This window comes from Conger conger, chromosome 19 (assembly GCF_963514075.1).
Source record: "Conger conger chromosome 19, fConCon1.1, whole genome shotgun sequence".
Taxonomy (NCBI): Eukaryota; Metazoa; Chordata; class Actinopteri; order Anguilliformes; family Congridae; genus Conger; species Conger conger.
The window spans coordinates 12,453,407-12,475,969 of NC_083778.1; the positions used below are offsets into that span (position 1 = coordinate 12,453,407).

Consider the following 22,563-nt stretch of genomic DNA (forward strand, 5'->3'; position numbering starts at 1 on the left):
CGAGCCTCGACTTAACATGCTGGTATTTGGGATTCTGGGGGACGCGCTTTTTCAAATACTGAAAGATAATACACACACACACACACACAAAGAACACAATAGGTGTCCTGTATTGGTTGTTCAGTCTCAACAATGCATCACCAATCTTAAGGACAAATGTATTCCTGATGAGATCATTTGATACATAGTAGTTATTCCCCATTCTGATCTGTATCTATACATGTGACGTAAACGCATATACAGTTAACTAACATGGCTAGCTCCCATTGCAATTGCGTGCATTGGTGTTGGTTTGTACTCGAACACAGGAAGTGCTTTTGCACAAAAATGATTGCAACTTACTGTAAAGTTGACGGGGAAGCAAAACGACCTGGTTAATATTACACCTAACACTTGTATTATATGACACCGTTAGCTAACATTTCAGCTACCGTTAACAGTACCCAGCTGGTACTAGCCATTTAATTCGTAAACCTCTGTCCGGCATCTGGCACCAAGCTAGATAGCTAAGTTAACTGGTTAGCGATTTGCTGTTTTGCTTTCTTTCATTTCTTGCCACGCACAAGCTATTCGATATTCGTTAAAATGACATCAATGCACATGTCAAGAGATGCGACAGTTAAGACGCTGGCAACATTAGCTGGCTAGGTACGCGCTAGCTAAATAGCTAACAATCAAGAAACATGACACTGACATGCATCTGATTGCTAGCTCCCACGTAGCAGTTATAATGCTACGCTAAATCCAATTCGATATAAAAATATGAAAAATAATTGTCGTTGCTTACCTCAGCATTACCGATACCTCTTTTTGTCGACATTTTTTTCAAATGGAATGTAATCAATTCCCAACTACCAGATTCAAGAAGCTTCTCTCCGATTGACCAGAAATATACTGCCAACCAATCGCGTCAGCTCTCTTTAGGAGGTCCTGTTTCGTCCGTGCAAGACGAGCATGGCAACCAGGACCGGGGATTGTTAACAACTACCTAGCAACGCGCGAGAGCGGGCTTTGTTGCACCGGAGGGAGAGTGATTCAGCGGCGATACCAACACCCGATACCTATATAGATACTTTTAAAAGTATTCTTGTATACATCAAAAATGATACATGAAATGCACTACTACTGAAGAAACTGCATCAGTCTTCTCTCTTCGTTTTCTGTTAAATTGTTCAACAAATGTTCAATTACATTATTACCCTTTTCAGGAATTATTGTTCACAGGTCAACTAAAATTTCGGGCTAATCAAATAGCACCTCAGTAAATCAACAATATAAAATTGTTATAATCGCAACGCTATGACGTTGGAGAGAGTGGGAGGATGGAGCAGTTCCTATCCTACATATTTAATTTGATCGCTTTTTCAATAAGCGATACTGTACAAATTAAATTTCAGAAAAAAAATTAACATTAAAACGAGTGGTAAAAGAAAACGTTTTGTATCAATATTTTTACGTGAGGATTGATTCTCAAAAACAAAATTGTTATTGTGAACAGACATTCATTTTAATATGAATTAATTAATTAATAATCAGTTTTTCATTTGCATGTCAATATATAGGCCATATATTATTCACTCCTGTTTGACTCCTGTTTGATATAGCAGTATGCCAATTGCGTTTTCCCCATATTGTCGCTTGTGGTCTTTCCAAGGTCTACCAGCACAACTTCAAAATGTTATGCGTCTACTTCTCCCAGTAAATGTTGAATCAATTTAATCTTTACAAGGGCATAATTTCCATTTAAATTTTAAGATTATTTGCTTCATTTGTATTCTTTATTTATTAAGCCAAGTAATCTGCTTCAGCCAGGAGAGGGCGACACACACTATGATTAAATTCATAATGCGCACGTAATTAGTCTGTGGAACCTTGTTTGTACTGGGAAATTTCCTTGTTTTTATTTATTTGTTCAACAAGGTTTTCTTTAGTTATGACAGAGTTTTAGTCAGGTCAAGCCTACTGACCTACTCCACCGAACATGAAATATAACAGACTTCAGAATTTAAACCAAAAAGTGTTGCTCCAGATCATATCCACCAGAGGGCGATGTCGACCGAATGCCTTCCTTGATAGGCTTTTAGTGAGGAAAACCCACTTAATGCTCAATAAACAACATTTGTGCGAATTTTAACTTGAATAAATGCCACAAATCTGATTAATTGAGTTCTGTTCAGAACCTTGAGAAACAAAGTCTAAACGCCAGCTGCAGCTGAAATTAAAACCAAAGAAACAACTAAAAGCATTACAATTCTGTGCGCAGCGATTTTAAAACTTGATGACAACTATTTTCCTCTAGACCAGTGTATGAATTAAACATTGAACATTAAACATTAAACAAAAATGATCAATTTTAGCATTTGAGTAATCACTATGTCCCCCCGCTGTACAGAAACATACATAGCTATGACATATGCCATGGGAACAACCCATAGGGCCGCAGGAGGCAGGGGGACCACCAGGGAAAAGGCCTCCCATCAAGGCCCACCCATCATCGCAGAAATTCATAGCTGTTCCTGAATGTATTTGAGGGCTCACAGCAGTCAGAGGCCACTGGAGTCATCCTGACATCCTGACAGGTCAGGGGTCAAACGGGCCCTTTGCTCTTCGGGAAGTAAAGGCATTTCTCATATTCTTCAAAAATTAAGACGAGCCCAAGTCTTGGCCCACAGACTTTCAGAATTCCGCCCACTAGTTACGTAACAACATAATACTGTAGCTCTGCATATTTTAATAAAGCATCTCCTTTTATGAACACACAAATAACACGATGGATTTTAAATGTTTGGCCGAGTGCACCTTATGATAGGGGAACAACAGCAATCCTAGAGTACTACAACACCCATAAGCCACCTGGAAACACTTGACTACTGCAGGTCTGCCATAAGATAAAATAATGGCCATTTTCCCTGTAAAAGACAGGAGCAGACTCATGGTGGGATGGTGCTGGTTTTTGGTACAGTCCTTCTCTTTATTTTGTCTTTCGTTTAATAAATTGACCGGGTTGTATTTTGCTTTGGGGAAATCACCAGTTCACACGCACATAGGAAAAAGAACATTTGAACATTGTTCCTGTGGAAAATGGACACTGGCATCAAAAATAGCTCAAAACAAATTTGAAATCCAGCACACGGGCCAGATATAGCCGCAGCAGCGTAAAAATAGATGTGAAGGAAGCCGTGAGCGTTTGAATCTGTCCGCAGCTCGCATAAAGCAGCGTTTTTTTCCCACGAGCGTGTGGCTATTTTGGCTGCGTTTCTCGCTGAAGCTCCTCAGTGGCGTGGAGGCCCTGGGTGGAGCAGGAGCGCACGAGCGTTCTGATGCTGCGGTTCTGAGTCCGTATCCACAGCAGGGGGTATTCACATGGGCCCTGAGTAACTTCCCCCTGGGAGGTGCTGCTCCCGGGCTGAAGGAGCAGAGGAGGCGCTGATCTGTCACTCCTCATCAGGGGAGCTCACCCTCACACAAGCACACTGCCTGAGAGCAGTGCCTCCTCTCTGAAGAGAGCGAGAGAGAGAGAGTGTGTGTGTGTATGTGTGTGTGTGTGAGTGTGTGTGTGTGTGTGTGTATGTGTGTGTGTGTGAGTGTGTGTGTGTATGTGTGTGTATGTGTGTGTGTGAGAGAGAGTGAGAGTGCGTGCCTGTGTGTGCATGTGGGTGTGTGTGTCTGTGTGAGTGCACATGTGAGTGTGTGTGTGTATGTAGGTGCGTGTGTGTGTGTGCCTGTGTGTGTGTATGTGGGTGTGTGTCTGTGTGTGTGCACATGTGAGTGTGTGCGTGTGCCTGTGTGTATGTGAGTGAGTGTGTGTGTGTGTGTGTGTGTATGCCACTGCAGGGATCTGGCTTTGAGAAATGTGCTCCACATGTGCTCTCTCTCTCTATCACATTCTCTCTCTGGATCTCTATCTCATTCTCTCGCTCTCTCTACCCCAGGCCTTTCCTCTACAGGCTGCTGTGCAGTGCATTGTGGGGGATTGTCGCACAGTGTGTGACAGCTCTCCACCACTGCAGATATTAAGTAAGATTGTGCACGCAATTGTACAACGCACGTGTAATCACACAATGCCCACTGCAGGTCGCAAACTACATTTCCCAGCAGCCCTCACAAGGCCAACGAAGCCAAACCTCTGTCCGCGTCCGTTACCGATCCTCCTCACTTAATCACGCGGACAACCGGGCCCTTCCGGCCGGCGATTGTCTCCGCGCGCCACCCTTGTAAGGAGATCTCCCGCGCGGGCCTGCCCAGAGAACACCAGACATCCCGGGGAGGCTATCTTTAGCCTCCTCCGTCAGAGAGACACCCGACCCCCCCGCGGCCCACAGGGCCTCTGCACCCCGGGGCCACCCGATACCGATCGCTGCACAGGAAGTGAGGACGCACGTTTCCTGCCGGCGGACTCTGCCGTACGTGCCAGCCGGGTTTTGGGCCAGGCGGGGGGGGGGGGGGGATTTGGGGGCTGAGCCCAGGCACGGGGATGCCGTAGGAGGGGGGGGACGGGGTTGTAACTCAGCCCCTCCGCCCCCGAGGGGTCGAGGAAACCCGAGTTTCCTGCTAGGCCCTCTGGGACTTGCGGTGCGTGGAGGATGAGCTCAGAGGTTTCACGGCTAGAACTGCATAACACCCAAACAGACGATTAATCTGTCTATTTATCAGGCTTGACATTACATTTAAATCGAAGTGTTACTTCACGGACCCGAACTCTCAATATGTCGTGCTGAAACTCAGCAAGCCACGTCCCAAAGCAGTATTCATAATTAATAATATAATAATAATGAATAATTCCTTGCATTTATGTCGCACTTTTCTCTTACTCACAGAGCTTTACAGTGATGAGGGGGAAACTCGCCTCAACCACCACAAATATGCAGCACCCACCCGGGTCATACAGCGGCGGCCATTTTGTGAATCACCGCGCTCAACCAGCGGAAGACGGAAGGATACACGTGTGTCGAACATCTCGTCAAAGTCGGGTACGTCGGGAAAAAAACGTTGATATATTCTTTTAAAATGTCAAGTCAACGTCGTATCAAATTCAGGTCACAGACGCTACCCGCTTCTGTCATCTCACAAGTGAACAACAAAAAAAACCGAACGGCACTTTCAAACGTCCGGGAGCGGCTAACGGCGCTCGCGCGTCTGAAAATAGCGGCGCTAATCTCAAAGCGCCGCCGCGTAGCGCGCCTGAATTCGGCCCGGCTCCCGGCTCCGTCGCCCGACAGCTGTGCCTCCCGACCGCGAAGGTAACGCTTCTTTGAGCCGCCCGCCTCTATACATGTAAACCGCCCGCCGTCCGGTCTCAGAAAGGGCTCGCCGTGCGCTATTTCGGTTTCTCCGCGTCGAAGCGGAGGGTCCGGAATGTTCCGCGCGTTCCGTTCACAACGGACGGCTTCGGCTAGCGCCGCTAATGCGTAAGCGCAGTGTCAACAGCAGGCTACTAGCAATCTCAGGCATGTGCAGACTCACGCTTTATGAATACCTATCAGAGTATACATTGCCACACCGCTGGAATTTACTCCGGTTGTACGACACGTGTTCAGTATTCCTGAACAGTTACGGAGGATATTCAGGTCAGCGTGTGCGGCTGCTCGCCGTGGGCCTGACCCCGGAACAGACGGGCGGGGACGAACACGGCCCGGGTCAGCAGAGCCACAGGAGGACTGTGGGGTGGAGGATGGGGGGGGATTCATTTTTGGGCCTTCTCAGCTTCATTGCACATAGCGGGCAAACAGGGGGAACGGGAGGGAAACACAAAGGCTGCAGTTGGCAGCGAGCTCTACCGGCTACGCCGCTGCGACACCCCGTTATTTTTACCCACCGTGTATTCTCTGTATGTCACACTCGCAGAGATAATCTTCCCACTACTGAAGGGAATGTTCATTGATGCTGTTCCTGCTTTTCCCAGCATCCGTGACCCAGAGACGATTGGGAATGTCTGTTAATGCGTCCGTTTTATCGCCCTCTCATTGACACACACTGTACCAGGCCAACCGGCTTGGCAGATAAGAGGTTATGAATACGCTCTTATCGCACCCTTGTGACCGCGCTGTGTTTGCCGTGAGCCCATATTCCCCCGGCCCGGTGTTTGATCTGCTTTCAAGGGCGCGATACGGCGGCTTCGGACATGACCGAAAATAAAACCGAGGGCCGGGGCTAAGAATAGCGTGGCGCTCTGTCGCAGGTGTCGAGAACACCTCAAAGGCGGAAAACCAGGCTCTCGTTCATCCTCTCCCTCTCTTTCTCTCTCCCACGCTCTGCCTCTTCTCAAACTGAGGCCCTTAGCGAACATTGCAGATTTCAACCAGGCAGCTAATCGCCCTTTAATGTGTGAGGTCACAAAGGTGAATGTTATTAACTGAACATTCTAATGCTGATGTCACAATCGCAACCGGTAATTGAAAGCTCCAGAACTTCTAGAACACTGACTTCTTCTAGAACACTCACTCGCAAGAACATTCCGGAAAAAGCAAAGGCTTAAAACTGGTGCTTTTTTTCGACACTGTGAAACTGGAGAAGGAATTTCTTATCAGGGACAGACAGCCGATGCACGGATCCTACCCCAGAATAGGCGAGCCCAGGGGGAACTGGGGATAGGGGGAATAAGCGTACCGTCATGTACTGTATGTCACATCCGGGGAAGAACCGGGAACGTGACGTTGACTGCAGGTCTGAGTGGAATTTGCTTTAAAATGAGATTCAGCCTGAGCTGCAGATGTTGAGTGAAACTTACCCCTTTGATTCAACAGGAATTTTAACTGGATGAACAACAACAACTTGTATCAGTACACTGTGATGTCTGCTATAATAGTATATAATAGTATTTATAATGACTGATGCCTGTTGTAACAGTAGAGGTCTGTAATAGCACTACAATGCAAGACCTGATTTAAGGGCTTTCAAAGGTCAGTTGAAGGATTTGTTTCAGTAATGTGCATGTTCACTTGCAACTTATTAAATACATATTAGGCACAGATTGCATTGTTTAAATTCAACCAGATATTGGTCTATTTGAAGGACCTAAAATCTTTGACCTTGCTTCAATTTTTGAATATCACACAAATATCTTTGTATATTTTAATATAACAGTTGCCTGCATGCCAAGAATCGTGCGGTCCATTAGTTGTCATCAATGCGCTGCTCTCCATTCTCAAAATTCACGTCATAATACACAGGGCAGTGTAACTTCAGCAGGAAACGACACAAAAAGGAAATAGCTCCACAGGAAATGTAAATTGATTAGAGTCAGTGGACTTAAAAGTTTAACACCAGAAAAGGTTGAGAGCTTGAGACATTCTCTAATTTCTCACTGTCCGGTCCGAGATTATCGGAACAGTAAATCCATGTTTTTTCCCAAACAGGACCCGGGAATGCAGAAATCTTTAAAGCCGCTTTAAGCTCAGTAAAGTCCATTAAATCGGGGCTGGAGGGTGGATTACATGAAAAATGTGGGGAAAATGAATCCACTTCCTTTTCCGTGGGAGGTGGAGGGGGTGAGTGTGGGGGGGGGGCAGAGGTAGGGGTTCACCGAAATCCAACACCTAAAGGTCAAAGGGCAAACGGTATCAGTGAAGCAGCGAGAGGCGCACCTGTTAGGAAGTCATAATTTTCTATTCTCAGAAGACATTTCAGTTCCCCTTGGCACCGGCCCACGGGCTGTGACATCATTGTTGTTCACAGCGAGGTCACTTTTCCATGCCGGAGTTCCTGGAATCCTTGACTTTCCCGCAGGTTCCCAAAGCTTCCCGAAAGTTTCCCAAGCCCCGGGAGGCTGAGGGGGCATCGGCCGGGCGTGCGGGGGGCGGGGGGGTGTGCCGAACCTATCGCCCGTGTCCCGTCCACCTCCCTACCCCACCTGACAGCTGCTTCCTTCCTGGCCCCAAGGTCGAACCCGGGCCCAGGCACCCAGCTAGGCCACCGCTACTTCCTGTCAGCGAGAGGCGGTGACAGCTAATCCTCTTCATCCTGCCACGGCGACACCCCCCCCTCCCCCATTTACCCCCCTCTACCCAAACCCCCACCCCACCCCCTCTGCAAATCACCGGCCTGCCAAACAGGAGACACCCCAGACTTCACCCTGTCCATATAAATCACACCCCAATCATCCTCAACTCATGTCACGCCACCCCCTCCCCACCCGAAACCACAAACTACCCCCACCCCACCCCACCTACCCCCTGCCTTGTGTTTGACTTATCTGATCAGCCCTGATAACTGTGTGCCCCACACTTTCAGTGCCAATCTGGAATCACCATGAGACGCATCTGTGTGCTTTGTCTTTTTGAAAGCCCTTTGAAGTGCCGTGTAAATACGGTACAATAGTATTAATTTGATATAATAGTGTAATATTATTTGAACTGGGCCATGTGTCTTTTCTCAGGGGTGTTCTTACGTTACCATAGCAGCAGAACTTCACCGCGCACGCATACAGTGGCCCTGCGAATGCTACACCATACACCACCGGCCTTTACATTGAATCCCGATGGAAAAAACAACATCTGAATTCAACACGTAATTGGCTCAGGAAATGAAAGCCGTTTTCTCTCCTCCATTTTGTTTCGGAAACACGGGGCTAAGGTGTGTGGAGCCGGGGGGGGGGCACACTGTCACAGCTCGGCTCCGCGTTGCGAAACAAAATGGAGAACTGGGCCAGTGAAACCCAGAAGCATCAGGCTCAGCCTTGGAGCAGCGTGCGGTCGTGATCTTCAAACAAACAGACAGACACACGTTACGCACGAAACGCGAGCGCACGACACAACCTCCTTTCTTCCTCTCTCGCTGAAGGGCAGACGTTCTTGCACAACGCGGGAGAGGAGACGGGGACTTCAGGCGTGAGGAGGCCACGTGCAGAACCTCAGATAGTCCGGCCGCGTTGCGACAGCCGGCCTGGCTCCCACAGCTGCAGCGGACCGGGCGGCGTTAGCCGGGGTCCGGAAAGCCGATTACGGGAAGTCGCTGTCGCAATGGAGCTGGGCTTACGGCAAATCCCACACGGCAGGCTTTGCTGCGGGCCTGACTGTGTTCACTGCGCCCGCTGCTTCAGAGCGACCCCTCTGTGGTGATGGAAAGGAATGGGAAGCGCAATCGGAATCTCATGATAAGGTGCTTTCGCCCACAGAACTGCGGCTCACGGGATGTTTTTTCTTGTTTTTCACACCATTCTCTGTAGAGACTCTTGTGCAGGAGATCAGCAGTTTCTGAGATACTCAAACCACCCCGTCTTGCGCCAACAATCATTTGGTCAAAGTTACTTCGACAAATGTCTTTCCCATTCAGATGTTTGGTCTGAACAAATGCCAATGTAATGTAAAGTAATGTAACAACAACTGAACCTCTTGACCATGTCTGCATGCTTTTATGCATTGAGCTGCTGCCACATGACTGGCTGATGAAATATTTGTATTAACGAGAAGGTTGAGGTCAACCTAATAAAGTGGTCACTGAGTGTGTTTCATTTGGACCTCGGGTACTTCCTGAATTCTCTTGTAATCCTTAGTGTCTCCTCCCAATCCACTCTCAAGCCTCTTGTTTAACAATGCCATGAATCACGGATATTACTCATGTATTTTCCAAAAAATGAAGCTTTAAAGATCCGGTCTTGCTCAACTGAAGGACCAGACCATGTAGAAGTAAGGATAGTCTGAGGGTTGAGAACGGTGCTTTTTACATTACGTGTAATGTAAAAACAGTCCACTTGTCTGGTTCAGTGATACAGACACAGTGTTTTAGTTACTGAATTGAACAATCATCCGAAGATTAAAGTGTTCCTCTTTCATGACACATTTGTGAAATATAATGCGGATATGAAGAAAGACTTCCTCCCCCGCACGGACAGAATTAGTGTCCGATAAATCTGGTGTTGCCATTTAGGCGGGGGGGGGGGGGGGAAATGGCTTTTGCATTTGTTCCGGAACACGCTATCTGCCAGAGCGAGTTTCAGTTCCCCCGCGCTCCGGGCCTGGCGAAGCGAACAGAGTGTGCTGGGAGTAATGGCTGCTGGGAGAAGCTGGGAGTAATGGAGCTGGGAGTAATGGCTGCTGGGAGAAGCTGGGAGTAATGGAGCTGGGAGTAATGGCTGCTGGGAGAAGCTGGGAGTAATGGAGCTGGGAGTAATGGCTGCTGGGAGAAGCTGGGAGTAATGGCTCGTTAACATCCGCAGGCTCGTCGGGAACTGTGGATGAACCGCGAGACGCTTGTCATCAGGGGCTGCGGGTTCGGTAACGCATCGGTGCAGCACACAGCTGTTGAACTGGACTGGGTGTGAGCCGGACGTAACCGGTGTCACTCCGGATCAGACAAAATGCTGAAATGTAGTTCTTCCCATGAGGTGCCAGGACTGATCAATGCAACATTTGTGATGCTTTATTTTAGATTTTATTCCCAATTTATTTTTAACTTGTGTCTATTGACAGATCATTTGGTTTTGTGGAGAACCAGGTAGATACTGCATTGTCAGTGCATTCATTGTTCACTATGTTGACAGTGCACGTCATACATATGTGCGCAACAAGCATTTGCAAATTCATTCTTCACTGTGTAACTTGTCACAACAGCATTGTTTATGAAATCATTTCTAATACTGAAGTCCCATCAGGGAGAATTTGAGGACAAGGGTTCAGGGACAGGTCATATGCCTCTCAAGTCACATGATCAGGTATTTCTCCAGCCAAAGGAGGCATACAGATATAAACCAGATTTAGCTGAAGGGCAGCAAGCCTGCAATAATTGCTCAAATTTAATACCCACAATGATATATAGAGTACACTGTAAATCCAATCACCGGGAATTGCTAATTATAGCAATTTTGCAGTCAGGAAGTCAAGTTTATGGGAGGCAAAAGCACATTGGCAGGCCTTATACATTCTGACCCCTGGGCTCTCCACGTCTGCTACAGAATGGCGGTCTCAGATAGATAATTGATCGAATGGCCAACCATGCATTAGGCCTATAGCAGGAAGCTCCCTTCCTCTGCTTCCCAGGCTAATTAGCTAATTAGCTAATTATCGATCCCGCGGTACGTGCCCCGGAGTCGTGAGAAAAAACTCACGGAAAGTAGCCGAGGTGATCTCCACTTATCTGTGAATCGCATTACACCAGAAAAGGCCCTCTGGAAAGAGAAAACATCTCCAAGAACCGCTGGTCCCCGGCAGTCTGTGAGGTGAGTTTGGTGCTCGGTCCATAGGGACCGTGTCAAAAGTTTCAAACCAGAATTAAATGCCAAACACGCTAAAAACAACTCCCTTTCTGTTACAAGCACACGTCTGTCAATATGCTTTTGATATGAAACCATTCCTTATCCAACATTTATGCCTTACGCATTTCTGTCCTACCCAGCCACAATCAACACTGTCACCTTCCTTAGAAGGATGAATCGTCCAATTAGTCAACTAACCAATTCAATTAACAAAGTAAGGGCTCAGGTGGAGTTACACGCAGGACCTCAATGGCTTGCAGGAGAGCGTAATTAAACCCTAATGGACCCAGAACTTTCCAGGCGAGCTGAGCCCCTCGGCGTTCCCCGGACGTTCCCCGGAACAGCGCTCCGATCGGGAGGGGGGGGGGGGGGGGGGGAACCGACGCGCCGTGTGCAGATACTGTCCCAGGAGAGGAACGAGGGAAAGGCTCTGACCGGAGAGAGTGCTTATCCGGGGAATCAATATCGGATCTCCGCTTCCTCTCGGAAGCGCTTCATTAGCACAGAGCCGGGGGCCATTTCCCTGAGCAAATCTATTTTTCTTTTTTTCTTTTTTTCCCCAGTTGAGTCACAGAGACGCTGCACAGTGGGTTCACTCTCTGCTGCACTCTCCTGTGTGCGATGACAACTGTGCAACTGACACAAAAACAAGGGAGATACGTTCTGCCCACTTTAGGATGTATGGCTAACACACTGTACGAGAGGATATACCGCTAACACATTATATTTTATGAAATACAACAAATACATTGTATTTTATGATCTATGGCTAATACACTGCACTTTAGGAATATATGGCTAGTACAATGTATTTTAAGATACACAACTAATACACTGTACTTTAGGAATACATGACCAACAATATGACCAATGTCCTTATTTATGGTATATGGCTCATACAATGCAACGGGCGACCTGCTAAGCGCTATTACTTGCCGCGCACAAGCGGACAGTGACTGTGTTTGCGTTCACAGAGTCTCTCCGTGCCCTGTGTTCACACATCTAGTGCAGGAGGCTACCGGGTCAGCCGCTCCGCCCGAGTGAGGGGGAGTCGGGCCCGGGGGATTAGCCTCCTCCCGCCCGGCGCACGCAGGCTGCTAATCCCGCGCGTTCGTGGGCCGGCGGGGTCCGTGTGCCTGATCCGCTCCAGAGGCCGCCGCACGTGGACGGCCCGAGGCACGTGGGACGGAGGGAGAGCCGGAAAACCACGGCAACCAGCCCCCGGCCATGGAGCAGGAGAGAGACCACGTCACGGCGCTCCCCGTTAGTCCTCCACGAGAGCTTTTCCGGGAAAATGGGAGATATTCCACGGCCGGGCGCACGGAGGGGTCTGTGGAGCGTGTCTGGCAGCCCAGCAGGGCGGTGAATAAGTGGCTCCAGCTCCACCCAGGGAGGGGAGGATTTCCCAGACCATTCCAGAGGCCTCAATTTCCTCAATTTCCCATATTACCACTTGATTGAATGGAGTGCGTTGTGTGCTTGTTCGTACATAAACACAGTAATTCTGTTCCCCTCGACCAGGAGTGGGGCCAGTGTGGGTGCAGGATTTTGTTTTAGCCAAGCACTAAGACACCTCATTCTACTTATCAAGGCCTTTAACACCATGATTAGTCAGTAGAGTCAGGTATCATAGTGCGGGGGGCTAAGTCAGAAACCCGCGGCCAGACTGGACACCCCTGCCCTCGACGCAGCGCAGAGAAGCGGACGCTCGATCGTCTCCCAGTCTCACCCGTCGTCAATTACCCGCGGAATCGCAAGTGCGCGGTCACATAAGACGAGCTCTTTCATGTCCGGCGTTCTCTGAAGGTGCTCAGCAGAAAGCCGCCGGCCCGTTAGCATAAGAAAGCCCTCTGACACGGCCGGGCCTCCTCAGCCAGGGCTTCAAAGGCCCGACGGGCAGAGTGTGCTCACGTTAACCTCTCTCTCTCTCTCTCTCTCTCTCTCTCTCTCTCGCTCTCTCTCTCTCTCTCTCTCTCTCTCTCTCTCTCTCTCTCGCTCTCTCTCTCTCTCTCTCTCTCTTTCTTTCTTTCCGGAACATTCCGGCTGTGGGTCTATTCTCAGGGCTCCTGTGTGTGGGAGCCCGAGACCTTGAGCGCCGAGAGCCACAGCCTCACGTGGAGCGCTCTTAAAGGGCCGGCGCGCCTCTAATTACCGCCCCGTGTCGCTATTGATTGCGGGGATGCTGTGGTCCAGTCGCGAAGGTCGGTTTTCGCTCCAGCCTTCTAAACAGCTGCACGCTCTACTGCTGGTGCACTCATGAACTGAACGGTAAAATATTTCCGATAAGGATGCAAGAGTAGTCTGCAGTCGTAGTTGATGATGATTAACATAAAGAAATCAAGAGATCAAAAATTATAATTCAACAAATACTGGCAGATTCCATGTTTCTTAGGTTCTGTGCACTGCAATATAGTCTGTCTGAATGAGTGTTTTATTCTTGTAATGACTTTAAACAAGCTTGTGTTTTCTCTCAAGTAAAAAAAGATTAGCTTGTTTAAAATGACTTGTTTATCATTTGCTTGCAGTTCTTACGAATTGGCAAATCTTGTCTCAATTGGAAATATTTTTATTTTCAAATAAACATGTTGAGATTGGCTTCTTTTATGGTTTGTTGGGGACAGTGCTGGGAACAGCTGTGCTGTTGGCCTTCTCCCTGAGCTCAGGAGCCTTCACTGAAAGACACATTGAGAGCTGCACACACGTGGAGACAGTCTTCAGACACTACTCCAGAAAAGCCTCGAATACACGCGCACCATCAATATATTTTTGTCCAATTTCTGGAATTCAGCTGGGTCTTTTTTTTTTTTTTTTTTTTGTGGGAGAAGACATGATTTCTTCAAAAGCCGTTTTTAGATAATGGCCCATTAAGTGACGTCGGGGTCTGGAGCCTCATTCAAGTCCTCCATTGTAAAAATGTGACTACAATCTTTGAATACTGAGTGACCGACTGCTGCCCCTCGAACACGACTGGTTAATCTCAATGGCGGCAACGGTGAAAAACAAAGTGCTGTTTTTCTGCATTTCCTTTTGGGAGAGGGGGGGGGTAGTTAAGGAGCCAGACCTTCCCCCCCCACCCCCGACAGCCCCCTTCCTGTGGCTGGGCCGTATTCCGTGTCCCAGGAGGGGGGTTGTGTGTCAGACTTTGTGCTGATATTTTATCACATTGTAGGAATGCCACACTGTCACTCCGAGCCTCTTCCTGCCGATATCTCACTATGCGCCGTATTTACCCACGCCTCCGGCTGGGCCCTGCCTCCCACGACCCCTATTATTAGCCACAGAGGAGATGGGGGTGCGGTGGGGGGGGGGGCGGTGGTGGTGGTGTGTTTTCGGAGTAGAGGCCAGCCCTGCCGGAACTGACCACGTTCCCCAAAGGACCGCATCATGTACTCCCTCTTTCTCCGGGAGGCAAGGTGCCATTTTGTGAAAATGCGGAAAATGTGCGCATTGCATTGTTCTCCCCATTAACTTATTTTATATTATGTTATTTGCTTGATTTTAATTGAACACACCGTCCTTTAGGTCTTACTGTGCGCTCCATAAGTCTTGGGACAAATACTTTTTTCTTCTTGATTTGCCTCTGAATTGTGCACAATTCCACAACAACAAAATGATCAATTCTGAGAAATTCAAGCAGCATTTACACTGTATATTAGCTTCCAGTAGGCAAGCCAACCAAAATTCAATCAGCACGGTGACACGTTTGGAAACCTATGGCGGTTGACTTTCACGTGAAGTGGCAACGTTTCCTTTTTCTGTCTCCGCGACAACAGAATCGCGGGCCGTCGTGGAACGCAGACAGAACACTCGAACCGTCTTATCAGACTGCATCTTATCTCCCATACCACTCCTGACCCCAAGCACTGTTCTGTCATGGACTTTAATCTTACAGCCTGCTTTACAGTGCTATAAGGATGTCAGCTGTTTTATGATTTATGTATTACCCTCATACATGTGATTTGTTTTACAGCTCAGATCAGACTTGTGTGCACACTACGGTGCAGGGCAGCCATATGCTAACTCACTTTTAGCGCTAATGAGATTTATATACTGTTGCATTGAAAGTGGATCTGGACGAGAGTGTCTGCTAAATCAATGTAATGTAATTCAGCGGGGGGTTTTTTGAGGGGAGGAGGTGGGGGTCCGGGGGGGGGGGGTCGGGGGGGGGGGGGGGGTGTTGCGTCGAAGCCCGAATTCCGTCAATTCCTCTGAGCCCGCCCGGCGGGGGAATGCAGGGGCCGGAGATCGCATCCTGCCGTTTGATGTGGGCCTGATTTATCGTCCCGCTGGGGCCCGCCGGAGCCCGGAAGGTTCCGGGCGTCGGAGAGAGGCCCCCGCGGCCGTCACGGCGCTCCGCTTTAAACTCGGAGCGGGGAGCAAGGGCGAAACCGTTCCGCTGCCGAATGGACCCGCTGGTGCTTCACCTGAACGCGGGGCAACTGCGCAGATACACTCGAGCCACAGAGGGGAGACGGCATCTTTCTTGTGTCAGCCATTTTGAGTTAACTTTTTTAAGTTAAAATGGAGCCAGAACCTGATGAACTGCCTCGATCAGTGGAGCACAACTCCGGTCCTGTAGGGCCACCATGCTGGTTTTTGTCCCATTTTCCCTTTACTTAGTTCTATAAACGAGCTCTATAAACTATGCTGGCTCACTCCTGTCCTTCAGAACACCCATGTAGTCTGTGAGCGTAGCTGGCGCTGATTCAAATGTCAGATGAGGATATGAGGGAGCTAATGAAATAATTAAGAGCGGATGGCGCAGAATCCCTTTGTGGTGCACCCCTGACCCAGATCAAAGAAATATCACCGACTCGAGGAGGCAAGACGTTGAGAAGGAGAGCTGCTAATTTGCACTTCTGTGTCACGCTGCGTCGTGGATATTTTTGGACGGGCAGAAGCGGAGGACTCCTACCATGGACATGCTGATCTTTCTGAAGACTGCTTGGCCCCTGGGAGCTTTGGTGGCTTTGACTCTGCTGGCATTTCCTGCCCTGCAGCACCCCCTCCCTCTGGGTAGGCATGCTAATCAATGACCTGCACTTTCTCTCTGCTCTGAAAACCCCAAAAACCTGGCCTAAGAACTCTATTCTAGGCTTCCATAGCTAACCTAGGTCTCCACGGCTATCCTAGCCTCAAAAGCTATGCTAGCCTCTGTAGCTACACTAGGCCACTATCGAAGGCCTTCATACCTGCATAACTGTAGAATCTCTCCCCACCTTCAAACGCAAGCTGAAGACACACCTCTTCAAGCAGCACCTCTCCCCATCCCTCCTTACCTCCCTGTGAACCTTAATTGTTGTCTCTGTGACTTGCTTTGTGTATCGGTATTTTTTAGTTGGCTAGGTAAGCAGTGTTTTGATAGTTAACTTTGGTCACTTTTGCTCTGTTTGTTTGTTTCTTGTTTAAAAAATTTTTTTTTTTAAATTAAAAAATTGGCCCTCGTCCTTATCTTTGTTGTACAGGTAGCAGTTCAAATTGCACTTCCCTCTAGGGTCTTTCAGCGAACTTATCCCTGGTTATGGATATGCACTTTGTTGTACGTCGCTCTGGATAAGAGCGTCTGCCAAATGCCAATAATGTAATGTAATGTAATGTAATACCTCTCCTAGGCCCCTATAGCTAACCAAGTTTTCCATAGGTATCATAGCCTCCACAGCTATCCTAGGCCTCTATGTAAGGCCACCATAGCAATGCTAGGTCTCCATAGCTATCCCCTAGCCCCCAGCTAACACAAGATATAGCCTATATTACCAGATGGCTAGTGTCAGTTTTGGCACTCTGTAGACAGTCACCACTAAGGTCCTGGACATAACCACCTTAAAGTAAATGCTGTGTGTAGAATAGACCCACAACCAAAACGAATGTTCTTATTCGGCACCAAGGACCATTGTAACTGTCAATGGAGTGCTTAACAGTGATTATCAAGCAGGCAAATAATCAAAACCCTGTGTGAAACCAAACACCAGGGAAATAGGTTCAGCTCTCCGTGCCAAACACCAAGTTTTACTCGCAAAATCCCATTCACAAAATCTCCAACGCAAACAAACACTTCTTCCCCCAGACTTTACAGTCACAGTCAGCTCAGCCGAGCATTAGGAAGTGACCACACTATGCAAACCAACAGTCAAATACATCGCGGTGGACACACTGCGCACCAGAGGCAAACCGCTAGACCAGACCTGCTTCCAGCTCTCCTCGCCAAAGCATGTTATTATTTCATGGGCTTATTTCATATTCCACCTGACATCGCTGATAAAGTCATGGGGTCATGGCAGCTGCTGGCCGCGTGGGTGTCGGCGATAAGTGTTTTTCACCGTGGCCTTGAGCAAGAGCGAAGCAACACGGACTCTTCTGTAGAACAGGAAGCCAGGAAGACTGGAGTCCCTGCGGACTTAGACGTGAACACTAAACACGTGCCCCCCCCCCCCCCCCCCCCCCCCCCCGTCTCCATTCCCCACCACCCCGCTGCATGTGACCTCCCCCTGCCCTCCCAGACCAAGTGGCCAATCAGCACTCCTCTCCGCAGAGCTAACGATTCTACACGCACTTCACTTGCGTACAAACAAAGGGGGTTGTGGCAGAGGTGAAGCCTCGCAAAGGTGACTCTATGGGTTTAATCTTATGAAAACCACAACCATTTGCCGTAATTATATGCTTTGCGACAAGTCTACTTTAAAAACGCACAAAAAGTCACTTCATATTAAGTGATTATTTTTCGAATCAGTATTCTATTCTTGATAAATACACCCCGCTCACCGATAATTAATACTCTCAGAATCCCAACGATAGTAGCTATAGCTAAGTGGTAATTTGCACTGTTGAACTGTGTTGGGATTATATCGAATAAGGTGACTGGAGGTTCACCTGTAACTCGCTTCACATTAGACCACCTCAAAAATCATGATCATAATATTAGTGCGAAGAGACATTACATTACATGACATTATTGGCATTTGGCAGACACTCTTATCCAGAGCGACGTACAGTGGATTAGACTAAGCAGGAGACAATCCTCCCCTGGAGCAATGCAGGGTTAAGGGCCTTGCTCAAGGGCCCAACGGCTGTGCGGATCTTATTGTGGCTACACTGGGATTCGAACCTTGCGTGTCTCAGTCATTTACCTTAACCACTACGCTATAGGCCGCCCCTCAATGACGCTCAATGCGAGACCCGTGATGCGGATGGAGACCCTTTGAAGCTCTGTCCCGGTGCCTGTAAATAACCGCAGGAGGGAGGAGAGAGAGAGACGGGGAAGCAGAACCGAATACAGGAAGGAAGAGCAGAGCTGCCGGAGAGACAGAGAGAGACAGGAAGAGGAGAGCGAAACCGCACAATGAACGGAAGTCTGAAGGAAAAAGAGAGAACAGAAAGTTACAGAATAAAAACACGAAGGGGGGTGGGGGTGGTTGGGTGTGAGCAGGCAAAACCGAGGACAGCTAAAAATAAGAACGGGGCTGTGTGCAGGAGGCACAGGGCGCTCGGTGCAGGGAGGGGAGAGGACGAACCGAAGGACCGCTCGACGGCTCAGAGCCGGGGAAGGTTCAGCAAGGACACAGGCAAATGGGGAACCAAACTCACAGACCAAAAAAGGACAGAAAAACAGACAATGTCAAACGCTGAAAAACAGAGGCACAGTTTGTTGTTGGTTTTCAGAACGGGGAGGTCGCGATCCTCCCGGGGTGGTCGGCAAAATCCCCGCTCCTTTTAAGCCCTGGAGACCTGCTCGTTCTGTGACCCCCCCGAGAAACTCAAAACACTGGCGTGCGACAGTAACACAAGCAGGAAATGTAATTTCATTAGGGCACTATAGTTGTGATTTCACCAAAGTAGTCTGCATTCACACACAACAATCGACTTGGGAGTAGTGCTGAGGTCTCCTATCTGCTATTAAACGGCATCAACATTCTTTGACAGTTCCAGTCAGTAGCACCTCATAATCACGTTTTCATAATTTGCAAAGTCAATAGAACTGGATAAAATTATGAGTTCATGATATGATGTTTATGAAAAAACTAATTAGAAAGGTTACAACGGTGTGCAGCTCTCTTTCTCTGTCTCTAAACTCAAAGGAGGCCGCCCTCCACTTTAAAGACCACAATGGAAATAAGCTTTCAAGCTTTCTTGTGTCATCGCAGTTTTTAAGAATGGTAGTGGATGATAGAAATTCGTCTTGTATTTTTCTGATGATTATTGGATAAAACCAATCAATCAATAAATCAAACCACAGGTAGTCTGGAAAAAAACAGAGAGAGGAGCGCGGCTGTGGTGAACAGTAAAATCCAACAAGGGGCCCTTTGGAACAAGGGTGATGAGAAAAGGATGGCAACCAAGGCACTCTTGACACGGATGCATTAAAAAGCCTTCATCACACAGCAAATGCATTGGCAAGCAATGAAAAACACGCACCGACGCGTTGCGGCACACAGGCCTGCATCAGGGCAGTGTGATGTGAAGACCCTTTCGCAGGTCATTTCGGTGGAACGTGCCGGGTGTTGGTAGGCCGGCGCGTACCGGCCTAATCGGTCGGACCTCTTTGCGGCGCTGACTCTCATCACGTCCGCCGCTGATAAACGGCCCGTTGCCGTGCGCGAGTACTCGGTTACGGAGGGCCGAGCACCTTACCGCCACAGAGCAGAGAAGGGAGGAGGGAGAACGCCAGAAACAGGCCTACCAACTCACCAAAGGCCTGTTTGAATAATAACCAGAGGTGATGAGCTGTGCCGTGACTAACTGCTGACCCTTACCCGAGTAGCATTATCGTAGCCTGTTAGCATAGCCGAGTCACTGACGCAGCATTCAGCAAACAGGCATCTGGCTGGGCCTGCTAGCGCTTAGCATAAACATAGCATTAGCATTAGCGTAGTTAAGTACCGCTGAAGCATAACATGCTACTACACAGGTTCTGGCTGCGCGGATTATTCGCGGCGGTGTTCGTCTGACTGAAGACGGCGTGTGGGCGTGCGGTCAGGAAGGGCCGCTGAAGTGTAATGCTCTCTGGCTTCCGGAACATTCCGTCTTCTCGGATTTCACCCGCGCCTCGAGCGCTGACCTCGGCGAACATCTGGCACAAGCTTTCTCCGGGGAGGCGGGTTCTGGACTCGGGAGTTTCCGCTATCATCGTTCAGGAAAAGTACTACTCTTATGTTTTCATTCCAGATATTGAAATATTATAGTTTATGCCCATGTCCTGCTGACACCAAACTGGAACAGTCCTACATTCTCCCTCATTTGAGGTCAGGAGGAATATACACTCACTGAGCACTTTATTCAGAACACTTATCAATGTGATTATCTAATCAGCCAATTGTGCAGCAGCAGTGTAATGCATATTATCATGCAGATAAGTGTCAAGAGCTCTAGATAATGTTCACATCAACCATCAGAATGGGGGAAAAAAATATGATCTAAGTGACCGTGGAATGATTGTTGGTGCCAGACAGGGTGGTTTGAGTATCTCATCAACAGCTGATCTCCTGGGATTTTCACACACAGAAGTCTCTAGAGTTTGCAGAGAATGGTGCGAAAACTAAAACAACATCCAGTGAGCAGCAGTTCTGCAGGCGTAAACGCCTTGTGAATGAGAGAGGTCAGAGGAGAAGGGCCAGACTGCCTGAAATTGACAGGAAGGTGACAGTAACGCTCTGAACACACAATGTGGACAGGCTACGGCGGCAGAAGGCTTAATAAGTCCAGATAATACGTCTAATAAATGCCTAATAAGGTGCTCGCTGAGTGTACGGCCGGTTGCTAGCGTGAGTCATCGGCGCACACCTTACATAACCTGCGTTTCTTATCGAGCTCACCGAGTTCTGCAAGCGACGTCGCCGCGCACCGCTTCTGGGGAAAGGGGAGCGCAGCCAGAGCAAACATTCATAAAAGACGCTCGTTATCGCCGGCATTAAATGACAGATAACGAGCCACCCGGGCCCAAACGTTCCATGCACAGCGTGCGCCAATCCGCCCAGCAGATTGGAGATAAGAGACTTTTTCCTCTGATATGAAACGCCCAGACAATGGCCCGTATTCAATCAACGCTTACAACTCACATTTCCACAGCCTCCATTTGGCTAGGTAGTTTTAGCGATTGCCAAGGGAAAGGGAAAATAGAATTGCTTTTAATTGCTAAAGTCAAAATTAAGGGCAGTTGCTGCTTGAATCCCAGCCTGTGGAAAATAAATGTGGAGAGTTTGTGCAGTCTATTTTGTTCCCCCTGATATTTCAGCCTTCTTTTCCAAACATAATTGGAAAAAAGTCCTCCCCGCACAGCAGCATAGCTGTCTGTTAAAAAGGGTTCTCTTCCTCATTACACTCATCAGCACACGTTTGCAAAATAAACATTCAAACTTGTTTGGTAGTCTGCAGCCAGCACGAGGCTGGAGGTTGAGGATTGGTTAAGATTCACAGGCCTCCTCGTTTGCACTGACACTGATCTCGGGCTCGACCGGCCCAAAAGCACTCTGGGTAATACGCGGCGCTTCCCGCGGGCGCGGTGACTCACGGGCGCTCCGGGGCGAAAGTGACGGCCGCTCTAGCGTTCCCAGAAGTAGGTCAAAGCGCGGCGTCCGCGTGCCAGCCTTCCCAACCGGAATTCCCTCCCGCGGGTAATCCGAGGAACGTCTCCCGCTGTTCTTTTCTTGCAGGGCTCCGGATTTCACAGAAAGGCTTCCCGCTGGAGGTTCCCCTGCCCCGCCTCTGCTCCATCTCTCCACCGTGTGACTCAGAGCCGCAGGGCTGTCACGCTCTCACGTGGCAAACCGTGTTACATTTAACCGCACGGAAAATACGCGGCACTGGATCTGAAGCTTTTTAATATCGGGACGCAAATTAGAAATGTGGTACCTTTCAGGGACCCATCAGATACACTGCTAGCACAGCCCAATGGAATACAGTAGTGTGCACTCCTGGTCCTGGAGAGCCGCAGGGCGTGCTGTGGTCCTCACTCCTGGTCCTGGAGAGCCGCAGGGTGTGCTGGGGTCCTCACTCCTGGTCCTGGAGAGCCGCAGGGTGTGCTGGGGTCCTCACTCCTGGTCCTGGAGAGCCGCAGGGTGTGCTGGGGTCCTCACTCCTGGTCCTGGAGAGCCGCAGGGTGTGCTGGGGTCCTCACTCCTGGTTCTGGAGAGCCGCAGGGTGTGCTGGGGTCCTCACTCCTGGTCCTGGAGAGCCGCAGGGTGTGCTGGGGTCCTCACTCCTGGTTCTGGAGAGCCGCAGGGTGTGCTGGGGTCCTCACTCCTGGTCCTGGAGAGCCACAGGGTGTGCTGGGGTCCTCACTCCTGGTTCTGGAGAGCCACAGGGTGTGCTGGGGTCCTCACTCCTGGTCCTGGAGAGCCACAGGGTGTGCTGAGGTCCTCACTCCTGGTCCTGGAGAGCCACAG

At 49.0% G+C, this 22,563-nt stretch overlaps 1 protein-coding gene across 1 annotated transcript in view; it reads right to left on the reverse strand.

The window, feature by feature from the left end:
• The window catches only part of LOC133119205 (centrosomal protein of 41 kDa-like), a 9,145-nt gene extending 8,221 nt beyond the window's left edge, over positions 1 to 924 (reverse strand). Inside the window, 2 exon segments of the mRNA XM_061229690.1 lie at positions 1 to 58; positions 788 to 924. The exon segment at positions 1 to 58 is cut by the window's left edge and continues 6 nt beyond it. Of these exon segments, the coding sequence (XP_061085674.1) occupies positions 1 to 58; positions 788 to 820 (91 nt within the window). The 5' untranslated portion in view covers positions 821 to 924.
• Positions 925 to 22,563: the final 21,639 nt, after the last annotated feature.